The sequence below is a fragment of the Python bivittatus genome, unplaced genomic scaffold (genome assembly GCF_059951505.1).
Source record: "Python bivittatus isolate LINGU-HERP-01145 unplaced genomic scaffold, Pbiv_v1 ctg000310_np1212, whole genome shotgun sequence".
Lineage (NCBI taxonomy): Eukaryota > Metazoa > Chordata > Lepidosauria > Squamata > Pythonidae > Python > Python bivittatus.
In genome coordinates, this window is record NW_028277054.1 from 1,526,838 (window position 1) to 1,548,903 (window position 22,066).

Consider the following 22,066-nt stretch of genomic DNA (forward strand, 5'->3'; position numbering starts at 1 on the left):
CCGCCCCTGCAATAGGTCTGGCCCCAACCCTGTCGGCCTTCACGGAAAGGCAACAAAAACACGGCTTTTTGCTTGGGCTTTGAACTGGATTGGACTTGCCCAGCTGGAGAGGGATAGGGTTGCAATGTTTTGGACTTGAACGATTTCGGGGCTTGGTTGTTGTTTTAATGTGCTGTGCACCGACCAGAGCTGCAGTGTCCAAGCTGGGCAGCCATATGCACTCTTGAATAAAATTAAAGTCCCACCTGGAGAGCAAAAGGTGGTGCGGAGGTGGCTTTAAACTAAAAACGTATCAGCTCAGCGCTAGAGGGCAGCAGTGGCATTGCAGACGCTCACCAGTTTTGTTTTTTAAATCCATGATCGCTCAGCCTCGATAATGCAAATAGGGTTTAAGTGGTGGGCGGGGGTGGGCCCTCCAAGCAGAATTCCTGCACCAAGGCAGAGTTGGAGTCGAGGCTCTCACGGGCTTCTCCCAATCTTAGGACCACGAGATTCAGGCTGCCGCAAATGTCTGCATCGAAGCCTGAGTGGGCAAGTCGCCTGCCTGACTCCGAACTTCGGGGTTCAGGGTAGGAGAGGGGCCTTTTCTCTTCTGCCAGCTGCCCCTTTTGCCTGCATCCAAAGCACCGTCGCCAGTCGGTCCCTCCTGACAAGCAGATCACGGGGGACACATTCTAAACTTGCCTGCGGTCTGCAGTTTCTTGTTCGATGCCTTTCATCGACCCAGCTTGAAAGCTGTCGTTGTGTGCGGACGCCCATACGAAGAGCCACGCAGGCCAGGCCGCGCTTGCGCCATCAAACGACGGGAACATCTCAAATCCGTCTCCGCGGATCAGCTCCTCCTCCCCTGCTTCTACCCGTTTCCTCTCCTGGAGCTCCAGCAACCCCCAGCAGCCATCCAGAGGTGTTGCATGCCAAGCCTTGTCTCACAACGCTGGCCCTGCCCGCTGGGGATGCTGGACGGTTGCAATTCCACCCTTCTGGGGCACCACGTTGGAGAAGGTCGTGTTCTCTAGAGAAGACAAAGCAGCACACAAAAGCATGCAGGACACGCAGAAAACCACATTTCTTTTTTTACAAGATTGATTTATTAACTATGATACATATCACATAAGGCCTTTAAGTTTTTACACCATTCCCATTGAGACACATACAATACTCTGTAGCAAATAACATGATTTTTTTTCCTTTTTAAATTCAGCAAAAAGGGGCTTTTCTTTGTTTGCCCAGAGATTTCAACAATTTCATGCACTAATTGGATGGGCCGGGAGGGAGGGGAGGAGAAAGAACCACGAAGAGTTAAAAATGTCCTTAATAGAAGCATAAAAAGGAAATATATTCTATCACCAATAACTAAAGGATGTCGTTAGGCTCCTAAAAATACAGAGAAATAACCATTATACTTTTTTTTTTTTTTTTTTTTTTTACATACAGGACTCTCGGTAATTTTTGCTTGTTTTTCTGAACAGTGTTTGGGCACATGTTTAGCTGGAACTACTAACACATTTTATGACCATTAATAATTGTCTTCAATTAAAAATGTTAATTCAACATATATAGAGATAATTTTACATGTGAAAATACAAGTACCAGGAAAAAACAAAAAAGCTGAGTGCAGAACTAAATCCAACTTTTCGGGATAAGTTTTATTCCCGTACAATTTGAGAAACAGAGGTGCCTTTTTTTTTTTTAATATACACAGGAAAAAAATTAAGATTATTTTAAACAATAACTTATGCCCTGCCTTAAACTACATTTAGAATACAATATTTCTATTGTATTTCCATTTTACCAAAAGGGGGGAAGGGGGATTTAACCTAACAGTTAAACTAGGACCTATCAACAGGGGCAGCACCCCCACAATGGGACCTCTAAAGAATACTGACCAGATAGATGATGTTTAGGCAAACTGACCTTCTGAGTTAGGGGAAGTCTCCAGTGGGCCTCCAGCTGGCTAGAGGACAAATGGAGAAGGAACCAAAGCCAGATGTAGTCTCTTTCTATGAAAATAGAATAAAATCTAAGCCAGGCTTCGAATGCTGCTGCTGCTGCTAAGTCACCAAAGGACAAATGATTCAGACAAGCAATTCAGAACTTTCCTTTTAGAGAATTTTTTAAAAGTCACATGTAAGTCAGCCCGATACCCTGTGTTGTAGTGACAAAACAGGATGCTACTATGAACCAGAGCCGGAGAGCCTTGAGATGCCTCTGGTTTTCCACCATGGGAGCAGACTGTTCTTAACAGGGAGGCGAGAACCACAAACCTGCTGTGCGCCTGGCTGCGGAAGAGCCCAGGGAAAAGACGACGTGGCGGGACAAGGCGTGTCCCGGAGGGCTTCCGTCAAAGTGCATGGGAGATCATCCAACTTGCACAACGGAGTGCAAAACTCTGCCGCTTCTCGAAAGGACGGGAAAGGGTGGGAGGGCAATGGAGGGGCCACCCCTTGACAGCCTCCAGCAGAATAGGGACCTAGAAAGCCTGGTTTAAGCCAGCGGAGGGCAAAGACGCAGCAGCAATGGGCCCTGTTTGTCGGCGACCCGTCGTCTGGACTGGGGGGAAACCCCAGGAATATGAAGTGGCGTTGCCTCTGGTGCTGCTCAGGAGACAGACAGATCTGGTGCTGCCAAAAAAGAGCCCTGGAAATTGAAAACATAGGTAGGTTGTTTGGGGGCACCTGGCCCAGTTTAAGGGCCCACCAAACGCCACTGGTTTCAGAAGAGGGAATGGTGACAGGTGAGGGAGGCAAATGGTGGATCTGCAGTGATGCTCTGAACTTGCTGAGACTCTTGAAAAACTGCCCTGCTGGGGCCCCAGTGGGGGCCCCATCTCCTCTGCCAACCCTGGGTCGCCAACCTTCCTTCTCAGCAGGACAGAAAGCTTTCAGAAACCCCAGGCAGGGCTAGGAAGAGCGAGCCCTCAATGAGCCAGGGCACAACTCACCTCCTGCCCCAGGACGGATGGGAGGGGCCCCAACTCATCTGGGGGCCACCAAGCCGGCCAAGGCCGCCCTGGGATCACTGCAATTCCTTCTCTCCATTCTGCGCAGGAGGCAGCCCCTTTGCTCAGCTTGGGGAACCCGCAGAAGCGGGCAGGCACAGAGGTGACCCCCCCCCCCCAGTCTTAAGCACAGCAACTGAGGCCACAGACTGACCACCGCAGGACAGCCTCCGGCCCTTCCTCTCCCCGGCCAACATCAAGTTCCAGTCTCAGGTTGTTGTCTCCCAGGCTGGGTGCTACGTCAGGGGCCTCAGAGCAAACACGTGTCCGAATGGCCGCACACAAGGCCAAACTTGGGATTTAAGGGAGGACTCAAGGTCAGCTGCCTTCCCTAATCCCAAGGGCTGCTAGCAAGAGCACCGTCTAAGGGAGACTTCAGCACACCCCCAAAGAAGGCACAGAAGCGCACACTGCTGCTCAACAGAGCCCCATTCCAGGTAAGAAACAGTGCGCCCCACACCCCATTTGGGTCAACAGCTGAAGACTGCAGCTGGGGGGTGGGGGGAGACATCAGCCCTCCTTTTTTCACCAAGGAGAAAGTCAGAACGGAACTTTTCCAGCCTCCTCAGCCTCCTCCCTGCAAGACTGCTTGTTTGTTTCGCGTCGCGCATGCATAATTGACGGGAGGTGGGCTAATTCCATTTTCCTTGTAAGCATCTAAAACAAACCATTTCCATTATTTACACAAAAGCTTCATCGTTAATGCACGAGAGTATAAAACAAGGGAGGAATGCTTGCAAGAGAGGCTTTCAAGCACACGATTCTGACACAGACACAACTTTTCAATGTGGTTCTAAAATAAGGAGTACATAATTCAGCTTATTTATAAGAGAGAGAGAGAGTCTGCTGACGACGGGGCTCTGGGTACCAGGAAGCAGAATGGAAGCGGAAGAGTAATTTGGGGGAAGGAGGGGCGGGTGGGAGAAGGGCCGGAATTGCACTCCCACCAAACGAATGTAACACAAATATCCTTGAAAGGCTAAAAACAGCAATAAACCACAGGTTTCATTTTAAAGTGCGAAAAGACAGTGAGGGTGGAGTAGGGATTGTTCCCCTGTCCTCCCAGTGGTACCATGGAAACTCCAGTTAAAACTGCCCTGTTAATGAGAACAAATATACCCACACCCCACACTCCCTCTCCCTCACACACACACCCACACTCACACAAACAGGGCAGTTTACCAGGCACTGCTGATACACAATCCCCATTCACATACACGGTGCGGAAACCCTGACCGGTGATCCCTAGTGGTTCGTTTCTAGTGTTTCCCTCAACGGGAGGCTCACACGAGCCCAGGAGCAACGCCAAGCTGTGCGCAGACCCAGCACAAGCCTCGGCTAGGAAAAGAGGGAAATGGCCACAGGCTGAAGGGCTGAGAGGAACAGTCGGGGGCTTCCAGGGTGAGAGAGAAGAGCAAGAGGGCAAGGGGCTCCCCTGGCGCATCAGCCTCTCCCTCCACGTGCCGGCCACGCATTGACAGCGACTGGGAAGAGAGTGGACACAGCCGCTTGGGAAGGCGCTGGGGGGTGGCGGCACTGCACGGTGGCAGGCTGGCAAGGGTTCAGGGTTGTAGGCAGGGCAACAAACCTCACTGTGGATGCTCCACTCAAAGGTTTTAAGAATTTCCAATCAGACTCTCTTTCTCATGGCATGGCGGTCACCCCCTAACCTGCTGCCACCTTTCTGACAGGGCAGAGCGCTCTGAACTCCCAAAAGGAGGCTGGCTAAGAGCTTCCCCCTCAGCCCGGGGGCATTTACAGCATTTGCACCAAAGTGGTCAGAAACAAACCCTTTGTTTTCCCCCTTTAACCCTCTTTTTAACAGATCTTTCCAGGCTCTGCGTCTCCCACACAAGTTTATTCAGCTACTCCAAGAGACCCGAGTGAAACGGCAGCAGGAAGCCTTCCAAATATTCCGCTGGTGCTGTCTCTTAGCTTGCCTTTTCCAATTTCAAGGAGAAAGAAAGGGAAGTCTACAGGCTTGCACTTCTCTCTCTTCACTAGCAATGCTTCCCCCCGCCCTTCTAACCACTTGCTTCCAATCAGGCACACGCACGCACACCAAAATTAACAACAGTGTTTCTGTCAATGTAGTGTTCCAAAGGAGTCAAACCCCAGGCCAGACAGCAAAACATCAACATTCTTTGCAAATGGACATGCACTTTCTTCTCTCGTCTCTCTCTCCTCTGTTAAGTGCTAACACCAATATCCTTCGAGGTTGGGGAAAGAGGGTAGTGAGAGAGGTGCCATGATTTGTCATATGAAGACAGCACGGCCAGCAAGGCTGGACTGCCGTCATCCTGCCCTGCCCAGGAAACTGCCAGCCACAAATTCTCAGGACTCTTCTTCCCAGTTTTGAGACTGGTCCTGACATTAAGGTCAAGAGGAAGTTACATTCCAGCCTTTGTTTCAGTTGAGTTGATTCGGATCTTCTGAGCTACTACTGGGGTGGTACAAATTGGTCTAAATTAAAAGGTATGGTCCCCAACCCAGGTGAGATGTCCAGCACTGCAGGATAGGCCTCAGTTATAATCGTTCCTGGAATGTGCTTGGTGGAGGGGGGACGCCTCTTGCTCCAACAGTCCTCTCTGTTCACGCACTGATTGAGGCCGAGAAGGGACTGGTCCAAAGCCACTGGGCTAACCCTGCCCAGCTGAACTTGGCAGTGTTCGCTTGCGTTCTGCAGCCTTGCTTGGGGTCAGAGTAGATCCTGATGGAATTGATTCTGCCTGGAAAGAGAGGTCCAAATCTCTTCCCACTGAGAACAACATCCTCCTCCTAGACTTGGCGTGCCCTCCCATGCCAGGCACCGAGGCAGAACGAGGCTTCAGAGGGGTCCAATGTGCCAGCCTGCCATTGCTTAGCCCAACTGAAGTTTGTAACCAAATGATGGGAGGAGAGAGAGGGCCAAGAGATGCCAGGGTGGAGCAGCTTCCCAGTCTTGTTCTATGCGCCAGAACGGAAGCAGACCTTTCTTCCTGACTGGGCCTTGGTTCACAGTGTGTGCTGCTCGGCCTGAAGCTGGGGGGGCAGAAGGGACTGGAGAGGAGACTGGGGCGAAGGTGGAGGCGTCTGCGGAGGAGACGGCTGGGTTATCACAGGTGTGGAGGACAGGAAAGGTGTGCTGATGGGGATGGCCGAGGGAGAATTGGGAGTGGCGCCTGGGGGCTCGACGATGGGCCGGCTGTAGAAAAAGAAAGAGCACTGCTGGATGAAGAGTTCGATGATTGTCTGATAAATGCGCGTGGCGGTGAGGGCATCCATGGTGCTGAAGTCGGGCCTCATCAATGTGGGCCAAAAGCAGATGGAGAGGTTCTCGCTGGTCATCAGGTTGGTTCGGCTGTTGTGGCTCACTCTGCAAGGACAAAGGGTGCTCAGACATGAGGGGCAAGACCTGTTCCCCACCCCAGAGGGGCCTACTGCTTTCTCAGAACGGCACAGACCAACGTGCAGCATCGGCCTGTGGACCAGCTAAGTTCACTAGCTCTCCCCAGCCTGTGAAGCTGAGATGGTGCCATTGGGAATGGTAGTCCAAAATGTCCAGGTCACCAGAAGCTATCTTGGCCTCCCACTCTGTTGCCACTGGGTTACTGCTTCCCAGGTGGGTCATAAGGCTGTCGATATACGAGATGTATGTCATGTTCTTGGCTTAATACTGGGCATACATAGGAAAGCAAGGAAGCACAGCACGGACTGTGAGGGGGATGCTACCAAGCCAATGGTGGAGAATTAAAAGTTAACTTTCACATTAGTACCACTCAGGATAGATTTTAAAAAATGCCTCTATAGTCGCTATGAATATTTAAACACAGCTGCTCGAGAATAATATAAACTGAACTTTGGACAGAATCCATTCAGAGGGGAAAACCGCCTTGGGCTTTGCTTGTTGTATTGTTCTGAAGTAGAAGTCTGTTAGAATGAGACCGCTGAATGCTGCAGGGATATTGCCACCTCCACTGGGGTCTGCAAGGACGGGGCTGATGGTCTGGTGGTGGCTTTGGGATCGTGAACTGGAAAAGTAAGAGCACAGGCTTGCCAGCTGGGCCTTTCTCAGCAGCCAATGCCCTTTGTCCATGCCTAATGAAACCAGGGAGGCCATAACCCTCACAAAACCTACCCCAGGTGCTGCTGCTAATCTTTGGTGGAGCACAATTTAGCAACGTTAAGGAGACCTTTGATAATGCAGCCCTGCTTAATTGGGAGAAATGTCCGGGAATGGATTCACTCTGGGTAGGTTCTGTTGTCCCACCATGGTTAGCTTTACGCATATCCAGGGGTCACAAAATGACCAACAGCTACAAGTCAAGGGACATCCCTACCTCGCCTCTTTGCATCTCAGAGGGATGGAAGAAACCCATGTTGAACTTACTTGTTCAAGTGAGAGATAACATATTTGAAGACCTCATAATTCTCCTTGGGAAATTTCTTCAGCACCTCTTTAAGTGCATGCAGTTTCTGCTCTCTGTCGTTGATCTCTGTTTAAGTGGAGAAATGGAATAAGATTTATACTCTTTCAAGGAGCAATGGACATTCACAAACTGAGATTATCAAAGTGGAACCTGAGAAGCTTGCAGCCATGACCAGTTCCTGTTCAAGGAATAAACCAGCCTACCCCAGCCTGTCCCCTCCAGATCTGCTGCGGCTGCAACCTGCAAAGTTGTCCTATGGAAGGTGCTGAGCTAGGAAGGCCAGCAATTAAAACAAAAGTCTTACAAATGGCAACCAAAGTATCAGGGAATTTTATTCAGCCAAGTGAATAATCATATAAGTCAAATTTGGCTTATATGAATACAAGGAATACGTGGCAATTAAAATTAATTTCCTTACCCAAAAAACTACTATGACAGGTACCAGGCACTATACAAACTACATTCATTTGACAACTCTTTTGCATCTTTCTTCACCAAATCCTAAGAACTTGGTTCAGACTGGCGGGAGGGGGGAGGGCACATTTTTGATGTGGAACAGCAAATTGCTGGCAGAATTGAACTAAGACGAAGCTGGGCACTCCCAGTTTAGAGCCTCACATTTTAAATCTGGAAGGCAAAAATAGCTTTTTAGCAGTACCCGGAATAGTCACGTTTTCCCAAGTGCTCACAGAAAAGCCCAGATATGCTTTGTAGGCCAGACATGTATTACCCATGCTGAAACCACTGGTCAGCCTTTATAAGCACATCGGATCAAGTTCTAGAAACAGGGAAGGAAGCCTTGCTTCTGGTTATTCTCAGGGTCTCTTGGATGCAGTGCTGAGGATGCTTGGAGTAGCAATACTCCTTCTGTAGAGCAAACTTCCCTCTGAGGAACCTGAACCTCTAGTAGATGTTCTCTCTACAGGTAGTCCTTTGTAAACAACCACTTGTTCAGTGACCATTCAAACTTATGGCAGCGCTGAACAAGTGGCATTTAACAACCAGTCCTCGTATTTATGGCCATTACAATGTCCCCGCAGTCACGTGATCGTGATTTATAGCCTTTCCTGCTGGCTTCCTACAAGCCGGTAGAAAGTTGGAAGTTGCGGTCACATGAGATCCTTGTTTAATGATCCATGGTGATTTGCTTAACAATGGTAACTGGGGACTCCCAGAACTGCTCACATTGCTTAGCAATGGAAATTCCAGTGACAATTACTGTAATTAAGGGAGGACTACCTGTATAGCAACCTGCATCCTACTCTTATAACTTTGCTCGCTAGTATTAGCCTCACAACTTCTGAGGACAACTTCATTTGCTTCTGCTGTGAGACAGGAACCCTCTCTGGGAGAGCTGCAAAATTTATTTCAGTCACCACTGCTTTATGTAGGAAACTACTGTTTTAACTGTTTGACTGATTGCTGTAAATGCCATCAAGTCACGTATCAGCCACAGATTATTCAGATTTTCTCCAGGTCCTTCAGGTCTTCTAATGGTGCACCTATCACTGCTGTAACTGGGTCCATCCACCCTTCCCCCCGCTTTTTAAAATGTCTTTTATGTTGTTTTTTGTTTTAGTCCTCTGTTGTACAATATGTTGCCACTACTGATCCTGGTAAGATTTATATAGATATACATCCTTGCTTAGCAACCTAGTATTAGTATATAAGCATTTTAATTTTTATTCACAAAGTAGTTTTATAATCTTGTTAATTAGTTTTAATATTTAGGTTCCTTAGTATTTTATTATCTGCACTGATAGCATGGTAGTGAATTAATTTATTTACCATATCTATGCTTTTTAATTTGTACTTTGTAACATCTTACAATAATAGCACAAAATGCTGACGATAATAAAGTTAACCAAACTTGATTTTTGTCTGAAAGGTACATTAAAGACGTCTGTTTAAGCCACAATAAATATTACTGTAGTCTCAGCATCTTCCTCTGTTCTTCCTACACTGCAGCTTTTAAAAAGTGCCTGAACATCACAGGGGTGAATCTGTCACCTGAGAAGATAGCGTTCTTCCTTGTTTTTTATTTTTAAAAATATCTTTTAGAGCAACAAAGGGAAAGCATCATTTATCAGAAATCCCTCAGAGACTGCTTCTAAAGTAGAGACGCCAAACTCAGACTCCATTTGGACAGACCGCACAGGCTAAATATTTAAACAGCTCCGGGTGCCTTTCTGAGCTTTGACCGCTCTAAGCACATCTGAAGCGAAGTTCAGGACCGGCAGCAGCACCACTGCTGGCCAGCAAAACAGCTGCTTGGACTTCTGCATTATCAGGACAGCCTGCAGACAGAGCAGAGGCTTCCCAGAACAGCCAAGCCGCCAGACAAAACTCAGCTAGATTTGGACGCTGAATCTCCTCCTCTTTAGAAAAAGGGGCATGATGTGAGAGGGAGGGGGAAAAAAACCCCCAGCCATTTTAACCACATCAAATCTAGCAAAACAGTGATGGAAGCTTTTTCATATAGTTTTAGAGGCTTGTTGTCACTGGCCATTAATTATCCCCTATTTAAAACAGCCAGGGGACACTGCTGCGATACCCCAACCAATTTTATTCCATATAATTCAGTGATCAGTGGAAACTGCGGCACTTCCTCCCAGCCTGAAGAAAAACGCTTCAAAGAAAGCAGACAAAATATCCCAGGACCGTGGACCCCAATGGATATTTTTCCTGCCCTCAGATCTGACCGTATGCAAAAATCAGGAAAGTTACTAGAACGTTATATCTTTATCTTAAACCACCATACAATTAAAATGTTCATGGTAAAAAAATTAAGAAATCAGTAATAACAGAAGAAAATCAGTAGATAAAATTATACAACCCAGGTACAAAAACAAATCAAACCCCAAATCAAGTAATTTAAAAATAAAAATGAGAGGGGACCACGCCTTGGATCTTCCCATCAAATTCTACTGTGAGCATCTGAGGGAAGCTGGAAACAACTCAATGAAGCAACTGCTGCAGACAAATATGCCTGTTAAGGATTTAATTGTTTGTATTCTGCTATTTGAAATACCATTCAAAGACAACTGATTTTATCTTATTATATTTGAAATACGGCAACTGGCGTTGCATTGGCACGGGTTAGCTGTGGCGCTGCCACTTCGTTGAGGCAGAGGGGGGCAAAGGCCGTGAGGCCGCACCACTGCCCTATTTTTATTGCTGCAGCAGAAGAGGTCCTTATAGGACATGCTTCCTCGTGTGCCAAAATAACTTGGCAGGACTTCTGAAGCAGTCATCTTGATTTGGGGAGATCATATTTTGGGCAGCAAGGAATTTTGGACCAGCTTCAGTGAGGTAGAACTGTATGAATGGGCCCGAGTCGATTTGATGGGGTTTTATTAGTATCCTGTTCATTTCCAAGAGGTCGTCTCGGGAATTTCCCATTTCTCTTCTATTAATTTCCCAGAGGTTGGGTCCTCTGACTCAGATTTGTTGCTCCCCAAATGTACATCCCTTCATGGTTACATATGGCAGCAAACTTTGCTTCCTTCCTCCATTATATATGCTTTCATTTTGTACCAGCAAACATTCTGTATTAAAGCTTGTGCTGAAGTCATTTCATTTTATTTACCAAGATAATAAATAAAACAAGGAAAACTTAGAAGATGCTGCTTCAGCACTCTGCATGCAAGGAGACTTTTCTATTTTGTTTTCTAACTCTAGATGGAGCCATAGAAGACCCATATTGCTGAACCAGTTTAGTGACTTGTAATTATCATCTCATCTCATCTCATCTTAACACAACACAACACAACCAATCCAATCTTCCTGGGGTCAGAAATCCACAGGGATGGGGACAATAAGCATGAAAAAAAAAAGAGGCAGCTACTTCTTGGAAGAAAGACTATGACAATTGTAGGCAAAATACTGAAGTATAAAAAAATCACACAGGATATGTATTTCATGATCTCCTCAATAGTAACAAATGGCCGTGAAAGTTGCACCTCAGAAAGGTTGAACAAAGAAAAATCAATGCCTTCAAAACTGCAGTGCTGGATAAAATTGTTGAGAATACTTTGGACAGCAAGGAAGACAAATAATTCAATGCTGGATGTAGTAAAAATAGATGGCTCATTGGAAGCATTAAAACTGAAGGTTAGGTTTTAATATTTTGGAGATATAATCTTTGAAGAAGACCCTGACGCTAGGAAAAATGGAAGGCAATGGAAAGAGAGGCCAGCAGAATACAAGATGGCTAGATAGGATCACTATATCTATCACAAGCACAAGCTTACAAGAATTTAAGACATTTCTGACAGGCAACCCCACTGAACTGTGGTCCACTGAATTACAAAGTCAGATGGGGCTGAACCACGACATGTGTGTGTAAGTCTGCCTATCCAACTCTCTGAAGATTGTTTTTTTGTAATTTTTAAAGCCAATTCATTTTTAAAGCATGATTTATCAAACATTATCAAAAATTTAAAACCACTTAAAAAGCCATTTTGGGCTGAGCAGTCAACTTAAAAAAAAAAACTTGTTCCGAGACTTCCCCAAACACACCTTGCCTACTTTCTTAAGACAGTCTTCCCTAATATGACATTCTCTAGATCAGTGTTTTTCAAACTTGGCAACTTTACAATGTGTGGACTTCAGAATTCTGGAAGCTGAAGCCCACACATCTTAAAGTTGCCAGGTTTGAAAAACACTGCACTAAATTGATTAGGGATTCTGGAAGTTACAGTCCTGATACTTTGTGGGTGGGCATGACTGGGAACAGGCAGAGACCTTCAATCTTTCGTTCTGGCCTCTGTGACTCTGCTTCTCTATTAAGGAAGCAGCCTGCTAATTCTGGAAAGCATTTTATCAGTTCCTTTACCAGCTTCTCTTGCCCCCATTCTTAACCCCCTTATTTTAGGTTTTCAGCAAGTTTATGGACTTCTCAGCTGAATCTCTTCCAGCTAATTTACACCTGCTTTGCTTTCCAAATTAGACCCTGTACAGAACTAACTGGAGTCAAGCAAAAATATCGAGCTATTCTAAGAGCCTCTGTATCGCAGAGAGACAATCTTATTCCACAGTTATATTAGCCAGAAGTAGGGTGTCAGGAAGCTGCAGTAAGTCCTGGTTTAGGAATCAGGGCTTTTTAAAAAAATTGACCTTTTGCGTGAGGCCCCATCAATAGAGCCTGGGAAGCATTTCCACTCTGCAGGCAGCAATGCACTCGTGATAAATGGCCCTAGCAGTCAGCTTCTCAGCTAATTTAATGGGAAGAAACTTCAGGTGCACCTATCTTCTTCAATATTGTTTTTACCAAGACAGCTGGAAGACACAAATGTATGGGACTGAACAGCAGAATCTAGCATTTAGGATGCCTTATTTTTTAAAGCATCTTCCCAAACCAAATTGCCAGGCTTGCACGAAAAGAAAATTAAGATGTTAGTCCTGGATCTGTTGTAATATTCAGCCCTTCAGAGAGCAAGCAAGCAAACTCAGATACTCAAGAGAATCTTGAGACCTGAATGAGTTTGGGGCCAAATTTTACTAGGTTAGACATGCCCATTCTGCAGCAATGTCAACACTGGTTGATGTGTGATTTGGGTGGTTAACAACTCACAAGCAAGTGCTGGCAGAAAACTGCTTTTTGTGGGTTCAGTTTCAAAAATGAGTAGAGCCATTTCTGACCAAACGCTTCATAAACATGAAGGACAGTCCCTTTTGTGTTCTAAGAAAGGATGGCCTTGATCACTGATTGGCACATACTCACTGTGGGCCTCCACCAGCTCAATCTGCATGTTGTAAGGTACCAGGGGTTCAGGCAGTTCTGAGAAGAAGCTCTTCATGGCTCCAGCTACGGCATTCACAGTGAAATCCTTCTCTGCAAGGTCTAGGTTATGATCTATGAGGAGAGGATTTAATGGTTACACCCTGTCTGTCATGCCTATCAAACAACTGCAAAACAGAGACCAACAGAAAAAAGTCCCAGCTAAAAGTTCAGCTATTCTTGTTGCATCCATCAGATGGTTCATGCTCAGAGGAACGAGACAAACGTTTATCTGCAGGAACACATCTCCCCACTAGAATCTCCCCAACCATTTCAATACTGTTGGGAGAAGCAGCTGGTTCTTGGGGGGGGGCAAAACCCAGGAGCAGGGTTTTTCCATAATGGGGCTGGCCCGCTGGAAAGGCCTCCCATTGGAGGTTCATTTGTCTCCAACTTTGTCGACCTTCCAGAAAAAGTTAAAAACAAAGAGTTTTTCCAGAGGGCTTGGATCTGACACCATGTATTGTTTTGTGATTTTTTAAATGTATTTTAAGATACTGTGTTTGATATTATTACAGTATGCCTTGTTGCTATTGTGAGCCACCGAGGGTCTTTTGTGATTGTGTGGGATTTAAATATGAGAGAGAGAGAGAAAGAGAGAGAGAGAGAGAGAGAGAGAGAGAGAGAGAGAGAGAGAGAGAGAGAGAGAGAGAGTTTGTTTCTATTAGGACCTTTCCTTTACCAAAGGGGAAGGTCAACCTTGTCCTTGAACTCATGCTATGTTTCTGACATGCAAAACAAGCATAAGACCCATGGCCTCCCCCCTGGAAACAGAAACCGAGAAAGAGAGAACTGTTTATTCTCTTTCTGCAACTGATAAGCAAGCTCCAAGTGTCCCACAACAGCAGAGAAAAGCTGCACATCTGCATCCCTGCCTCCAGCCCTGAGCTGGATGGGTGTGGGAGACGCACGTCAGCCTGCCTGGCTTTAGCCCCTGACGGGAGTTCCAAGGCCACAGGGCACTCATGAGCCTCCCCGTGTCCTATCTCTTTCCCTCATGGCTCTGCACTCAGGTCCAGCAAATGCACAACCAAACAAATCCCGATTTCAGAACTTCGAGGAGGAAGAGCTCTAGCTCTATGTTCCAAGAAACCCTGGATTTATTGTCACTGGAACCTGGCTCTTGTCAAATCATGGGCAGGACAGACGGCGCAATTATTACAAATAGTCCCGCTGATGGAAGACTTCTGGAATGCCTCACTGCTGGAGGAACACCCTCTGCCTGGCCTACCCCTCATCCATGGATGCTGTCACTGGATCTGAAAGGGCAGCTGCTGCTGTAACGGACGAGAGAGCACTGCGCCAGGCCCACACAACATGTGGCCCACCAACCAGCCCTGTGCGGCCCACTGGCACTTTTAAGTAATACATTCGCTGCTGCTGCTGCCACCGCCCCCCAAAAAGTGCTGCCAAGCACCTTTAGGTCTCACTGCCACCGCCAGGTCCAGTGTTGTTACCACTCCACTAGCCACGGAACACGGTGCGCCAGGCATTCCTTTGCGCCTGCAAGGGTTTTTAATTTATCCATGCACCCCACCCCCCCACAAGCTGCACAGGCCTGCATCACTCTCGAGCTTCTGCTTCAGCGGTAGGGAGGCTGAGACAAACCATGTGTATTTCTAAACTGCTTCCCCCATCCCAAGTAAAAGCACCGAGGCAGGTCCTACCTTGGTCAAACTGCCGCTGTAAACTTTCCATCTCAGATTTGTTTCCACTCACTCGGTAGATCCCTTCAGTACTCAACCCTGGTGGGGATGGGAGGAGGAGGAGAGAAAAAGATTACAACAGAGTAAATGTGCAAATCTGAAGGTAACATTGCTAGGAAAGAGATGGCTTATGGAAGAGCGAGCGAGCATAGAAGCCTTCTACCTGGATAATGGGGGCATAGATAGGCAAGTCACAATATTGAAGAAAATGTGATTTTGTATTTAATTCCCACTGCATTCCTCTTTCAAAGTATCAAAGGGAATGAGGATAAGCATTAGTGGCCCTTAGTTTCTTCCAGTCTACTAAACCTCTCTTTTAAATTGCTAAAAGGCAGAAAGAGCTCTAGAACAAATATACCAGCAGAGGAGATTATAATTAGAAAAACAAATTGAACTAGAACTGTGATAAACAACCTTCTGCCTTTCTGCATTGCATATATCCATGTAGCTGTAACCGTTTATATTATACTTTTGTGATGGACTTTAATTGCTCCAAGATGCTTTGGGGGGGTAATGATAGCTAAAAGTACAATTACTAGAACCCTGCATTAACCTCCCGCCCCTGCAGAAATGTGTTGAAATTATATTTCCTAATTACAAAGAACTATAAATGACCTGCAATGAAAAGCTAAGGCATTTTGCAATTTTTTTTGGGGGGGGGAGATAAGTGAACCACCTCATCACTGTACATATCAAGAACTGGGAGTCATACACACCACAGATGCTAAAAATACAAGTCTGCCAACTCCTTTAAGAAAGAGTGCCTCTGTGATTATATACTTTGAGAGCTACAAATGCATTCTCCTCCCAAAGAAAGAAGCCAACCAACCTGACTCTAGTTCAAATCTTGCCTACGCCATAATCTCATCTGGTCCTTTACAAACACTCTCTTTCTCTCTGTTTTCTCTTTGTTTCAGTCTACCTTACTGGGTTGACATAAAGATTACAAGCGCATATGAGAAAGACCAAAACATGCGTCACAGCATGCCTGGTTACTTTAAAGTTCAAAAAGGTATAATGGTTATTTCTTTTAAACAAACTGTTTGAAGTCACTGGCTAAAACTGGCATTTAAACCTGCAAGTCAACATAAAGCAAAGAAACAGTAGAAGAACAGCAATTATCCTTCTTGGTAACTGCAGGAAGGTCTTCTTCAGGGAATCTGTAAATTGGGGAGGAGTTCAGGGTCTCAGATCAGCCACAGCTTGAATTGCTGCTTTCCTAAGTCCATTCAGGAGAGGGAAATGCAAAAGGCTGCCTGCCTACCAGTTCAGGGATACATTAAAAATAGGTGAATCTGCAGGATTTATTCAGAGTGCAGAACTGCATGGCTTAAAAACTCTAATCGCTACCAAAGCTGTCTGGACAGGAACCTTCTTTCACAAAAAGCAATTCACTTCATCAGGAAGAGAAGCCGGGTTAATGGACCAACCCAGAAGGCCACGTAATTCCAAGCCTGGAACAACACAAAAGTCAGTGTGCCCACACGCTTGCGGGTGGAGAAGGGAGGACAGCAGTGCTGCTGCTGCCACCGTTGATCCCACTGCCTGATGTCCAAACAAACTTCTCCAAGGATAACACAAGCACCCTCGATGTATCTGTCCTATTTTGTTCAAAGACAGCTCTGTTCGTAAGGTAAGGTGGGGTCCTGAGACAGTAAGTTTGGGGCATTACGAAGGCGGGGGGGAGGGAGAGAGAGAGCACATACTGACTGCCATCCAGCCCTGTCATTTACACGAGGCCTCCACAGGACAGCTTCCAGCAGATTTCCACCAGCTGAGTATTTTCTGCCTGAAGCTGCACTGCAGAAAACCTCAAGAATGATGCTCCCTTTTAGTTAACAAGGCTGGATTGGCCACAGGATGTTCAGCTCTTCTCCTCTGCCCTCTCACAGTCCCGGCCTGGAGGCACCTGCTGTTCATCTGCTGCCCTGCAGTCTCTTCTCATTACAGCATCTCGGAACACACCTTTTCTGCACATCAGTGCCAAATGTAGCTGGCGAACCAACTGTCTACAACCTGCTCCGTTTTCATACAGACAGGACATCAAAAGGCCCACGTATAAGCCAACAGGACACAAAAGGAACCAAGCAGGCCACTTGAAGGGCCACAAGAACATCTCTGGCATAGGCCTGAAGCTCTGATTCAAGCTCTGTGCTTTGGTTCACAAGCTGGACCCCAGCGCTCCTTGCCGCAGCACAAAGGAACCCTCATTTCTGTGGCAGGATTATGGGTGTCATAGAACTATGCAATTTATCCCTGGCTGATACGCAACATACCCACCCGTGTAAGGAATTAAAGTGAGACAGGAGTTTTGTTAGAGACCAGATTATACAAAGCTATACACAGCAAATAAAGCACACCTTGGAACAGCCCTACTTGTCAGTGGCTTCACTGTAGCCAGCAATTAATTTGTGGAACTCACAGGGATCTTACAGACACCCAGAAGAAACAAGAATGCTCCTCAGGGTCCAAGCCAGGAGCAGCTTCCCAATCCTACAGTCAACCGCAAAAGCCATTCAACTTCACTGCAGTGAAAAAGCAATGTTTAGTAATATTTCCTGCAATCCACTTCCATGTTTATGTTATAAAATCCTGTTTTACACCCAATCCTTGTCACACAGAGAACTAGGCAGGCGTTGTGTACTGAGAACAGTAGGTGAGTTATTATAATAGACTAGTTTTGTGCCAAAAGCAAGCCTCTTTGTTGACAGATACACACAAATCTAATTCAGAAGCAGACAAATACAGGCAACTGCAGCTCATGATCCATTCACTAGAGATCCAAAATACTTATTATGCAGAAAATCTGGAGTGTAACTTACCAGCCTTTAATTTTTACTTAAAATTGCTCCCTGTAAAATTTCCCTTCCCACTATAGCAGGGTTGCTCAACCTTGGCAACTTTCAGACGTGTGGACTTCAACTCCCAGAGTTCCCCAACCAGCATATGCTGGCTGAGGAATTCTGGGAGTTGAAGTCCACACGTCTGAAAGTTGCCAAGGTTGAGCAACCCTGCACTACAGGGACAAAGCAGCATTGGGGCCAGGGAGGAGGATTAACCCCTTTCCTTCCCTAGCATCATACCCATTTTAGAGCCCCATCACTGTCACACATCATTTTTTAAGGCAACGTTCTTTGAACTTTACACTTTGTTTAGGTAATATTTGGGTACACCATTTTCAGTAAGGCAAACTAGGATTCTATGAAGCAAGGGAACTGAAGGGAATCTTGGCAAAATACAGGCATTCTTACAAGTGTGCAAATTCCTAGTGTCTTCCTACACAAACCCATATGCTCCATTCATCCAACATGCCCAGAGCAAAGCTAAAATAGGACAGCTAATCTGCTTCCGTTGTGAAAGGAGCAGACATAATGCGCCTTGGAACTAACTGCTTTCCTTTTTCCCATTGCCCTTTATTCAACAGAGAAACCCATAGTGTCCAATCAAGTTACTCCAGCAAACTCAGTTGTTTCTAGAATGGGACAATTGTGAAAACTTGAACATTATGCAACGCCACCCTGATTCTTTCTGAAGGGAGCAAAGAGCCTCCAAATATAGCTGCTGGATTATTGAAGGACGACTGTTTTACTGTGTGTGTGTGTGTGTAAATTAATTAATTAATGCTAAGGATTATTTGCATTGGTTGATGATCAACAGAGAAATAAATTTAAATTGGGGGACACAGGTAGGAACAGGAAGGTTTCAACATATGCAAAGAGCAGAAAACATTCAAAAGCCCATATGGGGCAATCATAAATTGAAAAAAAAAAACCCAATTCTGGATATTTCTGTTCAAATCTTCTCTCTGTCTTGAGTTCCTACATTGCTCAGCTCTTTGCTTACCATTTCATAAAATGGGAATAATACCAGTTTAGAGTGTGACTGTAAAACAGCTTTTCCCAGTCATATGGACTGTATTTCAATAAACAAAATTCCTAGCCAGCAGAAACTCAAGGATTCAAGCTTGCTTATTCCCAAGGAATAGCCTGCTCTTTTCCACAGCATCTCTTTCAAGTGACTTTAGCCTAAATACGCCAATAAACTATACCCCAAATCTGTGTTTTTACGTAAACATTTCATTTTTGAAAACAGATAATCAGCCTTTCAACACTCTGCTTAATGTCCATACTATATTTAGCACACTTTCTGCAGTGTTAGAAAATATTAAAAATATTCCTGCAAAAAAAAATCAAAATGCCTAACTGAGCCAAGCCTATGAATAAATTAGAAACATTTTAAGGTGCCATTTGCTATCAAAGACCTGTTAGCACAAACAAAATTAGCCTTGCTTTCACTCAAATATGTCTGAAAAATATTATTAATATTAAACTATGTAGCTTGAATTTAAGAAAATATAGCAGAAATGCGTTTAGCCTACATCAAGGGGTTCTTAACCTTTTTGGGCCCTTCTGAGAGTCTGGTGAAACCTCTAGACCCCTTAGATGCATAAAATAAAATACGTCATATATTGTATTATAAAGGAAAGAAATTATGCTCAAATACAATGATCAAACTATTAAAAAATAGGTATTATGTAATATAGTAATATATGTGCTTCTTTCTTAATCCATTAAATCAATAACAAGGCAAGCTAAATTTCAGTTAGAGATCAGTGAAAATAAAGTTGTCATTTTTCCCCCCATTGAAGTTCACAGACTCCCTGAAATCTAACCCTGGTTAAAAACCCTTGGTCTGCAGTGTCATCCTAGAAGTCAGAATTTGTCTGGTCATTGAAGATTTTACAAAACCTCTACAGTACAGTTACACCATCCATTGCACCTGGTAGTATATGCCATCCCCAAGCAAAAAATCACCAAATTCTAAAACAACCCTTCCATAGAAACAACTGGTGAGGGGCGGGGGGAGGGCGGATTTAGTCTTCCTTTCAGTATGCAATGTCTTAACTGAAAGCAACAACAACACAAAATCTAAGGAGGAATATACTAGCCTGAATATAATTCAACTATTTTATTCTACTAAATAATTAAACATTCTTAAAACCTTCACAGACAATAAAGAGACATCAATGCTTCTAAGTGACCCTGGTCTGCAAATTTATTCAACTCTGGGAAAAACACCAAGTAGTTCATCTTCCTTTCCTCTCCTCAACCCTTTAAATGGCTCAAGCTTCCCCAGTGCTCAGTTTCCCAGCTGAATTTCTATGTACGTTGGTCGTGAGGAAAGCTCCAAGACCACCGCTGTACACCTTGCATCTTTTACAAGGAATTTTACAATGGAAATTGGGTCTTGCTGTCAAAGAGTTACTGCATTTCTCCACTGTTCCAAATGCATTATCTGCTGGGAGTCTTGATAGAACTAGATTAAATACCACACGACTTTTAATCTATGGAGTTATTCTTACACAGCTAGCTGGATTAACTAATTCTAAATTTTAGGAGGAAAATAAGATACAAGCCTCATAACCTGGCTGGGTTGTTGTGTGGAATTAATACTTTTTTGTTAGTTTTCTTGTCTTTCCTGCAGGAGTTGAAGCTGACATACCCCCTCTTCCCATTTTTCCCCCTAAATGGCGAATGAGAAAAGCTATGTGTCACTTGGTGTGGTTTCTGAGTTGGGACAAGATGCTTGCTCTTTGGATTCTTCTCAAGAGCTCTTTAAAGTCCCTTCCCAATCTTCCAAGGCCCTTTTCTGATGAACCTCTTGAAATACAACACACTTTTTATCTAGAATTCAAATATTTCATATTTATATTCATTCTGCATCCAAAATAATGCAAATCAAAACAATGATCTTGAGCAAAGTAGTATTATTCATATACTTAATTTAATAAATAATAGGGATTTCCAGCCTCTATGATGTTCTTAGCTCAGAAATCCAGGATTCTGGCTTTTCAATACGCGATTCTTAAAACTGTACAAATCTTCTGATTTTTTTTTTTTTTTTAATCTGTGGCATGGTATCCATTTTTGCATACTACATTCCAACTAAATTACATCAGCAGGCTGAAATTCTGATGGGGGCTTCATAAAACTGCCAGCTCCTTTTCCATTCTCTGATGTCAACAGCTCTGATACTTCTGCTGATATGGTGCAACAGTTCCACCATTAGAGCTACTGTTCTTTTTTCATCTTAACATATCAAAGAAGCTACACAAAACATGAAGATTATCAGCAATTGGGAAAAACAAACTTGTAAAAAGATCTCTGTGAGCCTGTCAGTTATCCTCTGTGTTCAGCTATCAAGTAACGCAGACTCCTCAAGGTTTAAGAACCTTGAGAAAATTAAATTTTAAAGAAAGATAGATTGAGTTAAATTTCTTAACTGAACTTTAAGAACATTCTGAGAACAGTCAGCTACTGAAACACAAGCATCTTTTCTTCAATATGCAGCATCCCTGGGCAGAGCAGCAGCCAGCTACAGTATACAACAGCCTAAATCATTCTCCCAAGAAGTTAAGCAACAGATCACAGCCAAGACAGTTAGAGAGTATACTGCCTTGAATCTGCACTGTTTCTCGGCTGAAATCGGTTCCCAAACTGATGTACATATATATATTTTGGCTTTCTTACTAAACACGAAAGAAAGAACATCACACACAGATTTTTTTCTCTTCAGAACAACCCTGTAAAGGAAACTAGGCTGAGATATAGCACACTGACCCCAAATCTCCAAGTGAAGTTCACTGTCAAAAACGGTGCTCAGTTTCCGCAGGAGTAATTCAACAGTAGTCACTGCAGCTGGCCAACCATACATGCACATGGAAATGCGGGCTTTTGTGTAGCAACTTGGATCTTGGCAGTTGAAGACAACTTCCAGAAGAAAGACATTATATGAGGAGAGCCATTTTGGCTTATTGTGGCCAAAAATCAGGAGGAGTCTCGTAGCACCTTTCCCGACTAACAAATTTTATTAAAAGGTAGAGGCTTTCATAAGTTCCTTCGGAAGAAAGGGGGAAAATAAGCCAGAGACTGGCTTATGGCAATTTTTCTACCTCATAGAAACAGCCTCACTATGGATTTAAATCTTATTTATAAGTGGGCTAACCTGTTAAATCCATGCTTGCACTTGAGCAAAAGGCTGGGCTGGAAACAAAGACATGCATGCTCACCCGCTACAATGTTGGCCAAGCTGCTGTGAAAAAGCTGCTAATTGATGGATTACATTCCATGTATTTTATTCTTAAGAAGTAGGCCAAGAACATACTCCTCTC

At 44.7% G+C, this 22,066-nt stretch overlaps 1 protein-coding gene across 2 annotated transcripts in view; it reads right to left on the reverse strand.

The window, feature by feature from the left end:
• Positions 1–1,065: 1,065 nt before the first annotated feature.
• Positions 1,066–22,066, reverse strand: part of ARHGAP35 (Rho GTPase activating protein 35) — a 67,506-nt gene continuing 46,505 nt past the window's right edge. For both annotated transcript variants that reach the window (XM_088139761.1, XM_088139762.1), the window contains exons 4-7: positions 14,857–14,934; positions 13,133–13,264; positions 7,368–7,473; positions 1,066–6,353 (exon numbers count right to left, since the gene is read on the reverse strand). In XM_088139761.1, coding sequence (XP_087995887.1) covers positions 5,993–6,353; positions 7,368–7,473; positions 13,133–13,264; positions 14,857–14,934 — 677 coding nt within the window. In that variant the 3' untranslated portion in view covers positions 1,066–5,992. The remainder of the gene's footprint in view (positions 6,354–7,367; positions 7,474–13,132; positions 13,265–14,856; positions 14,935–22,066) is intronic.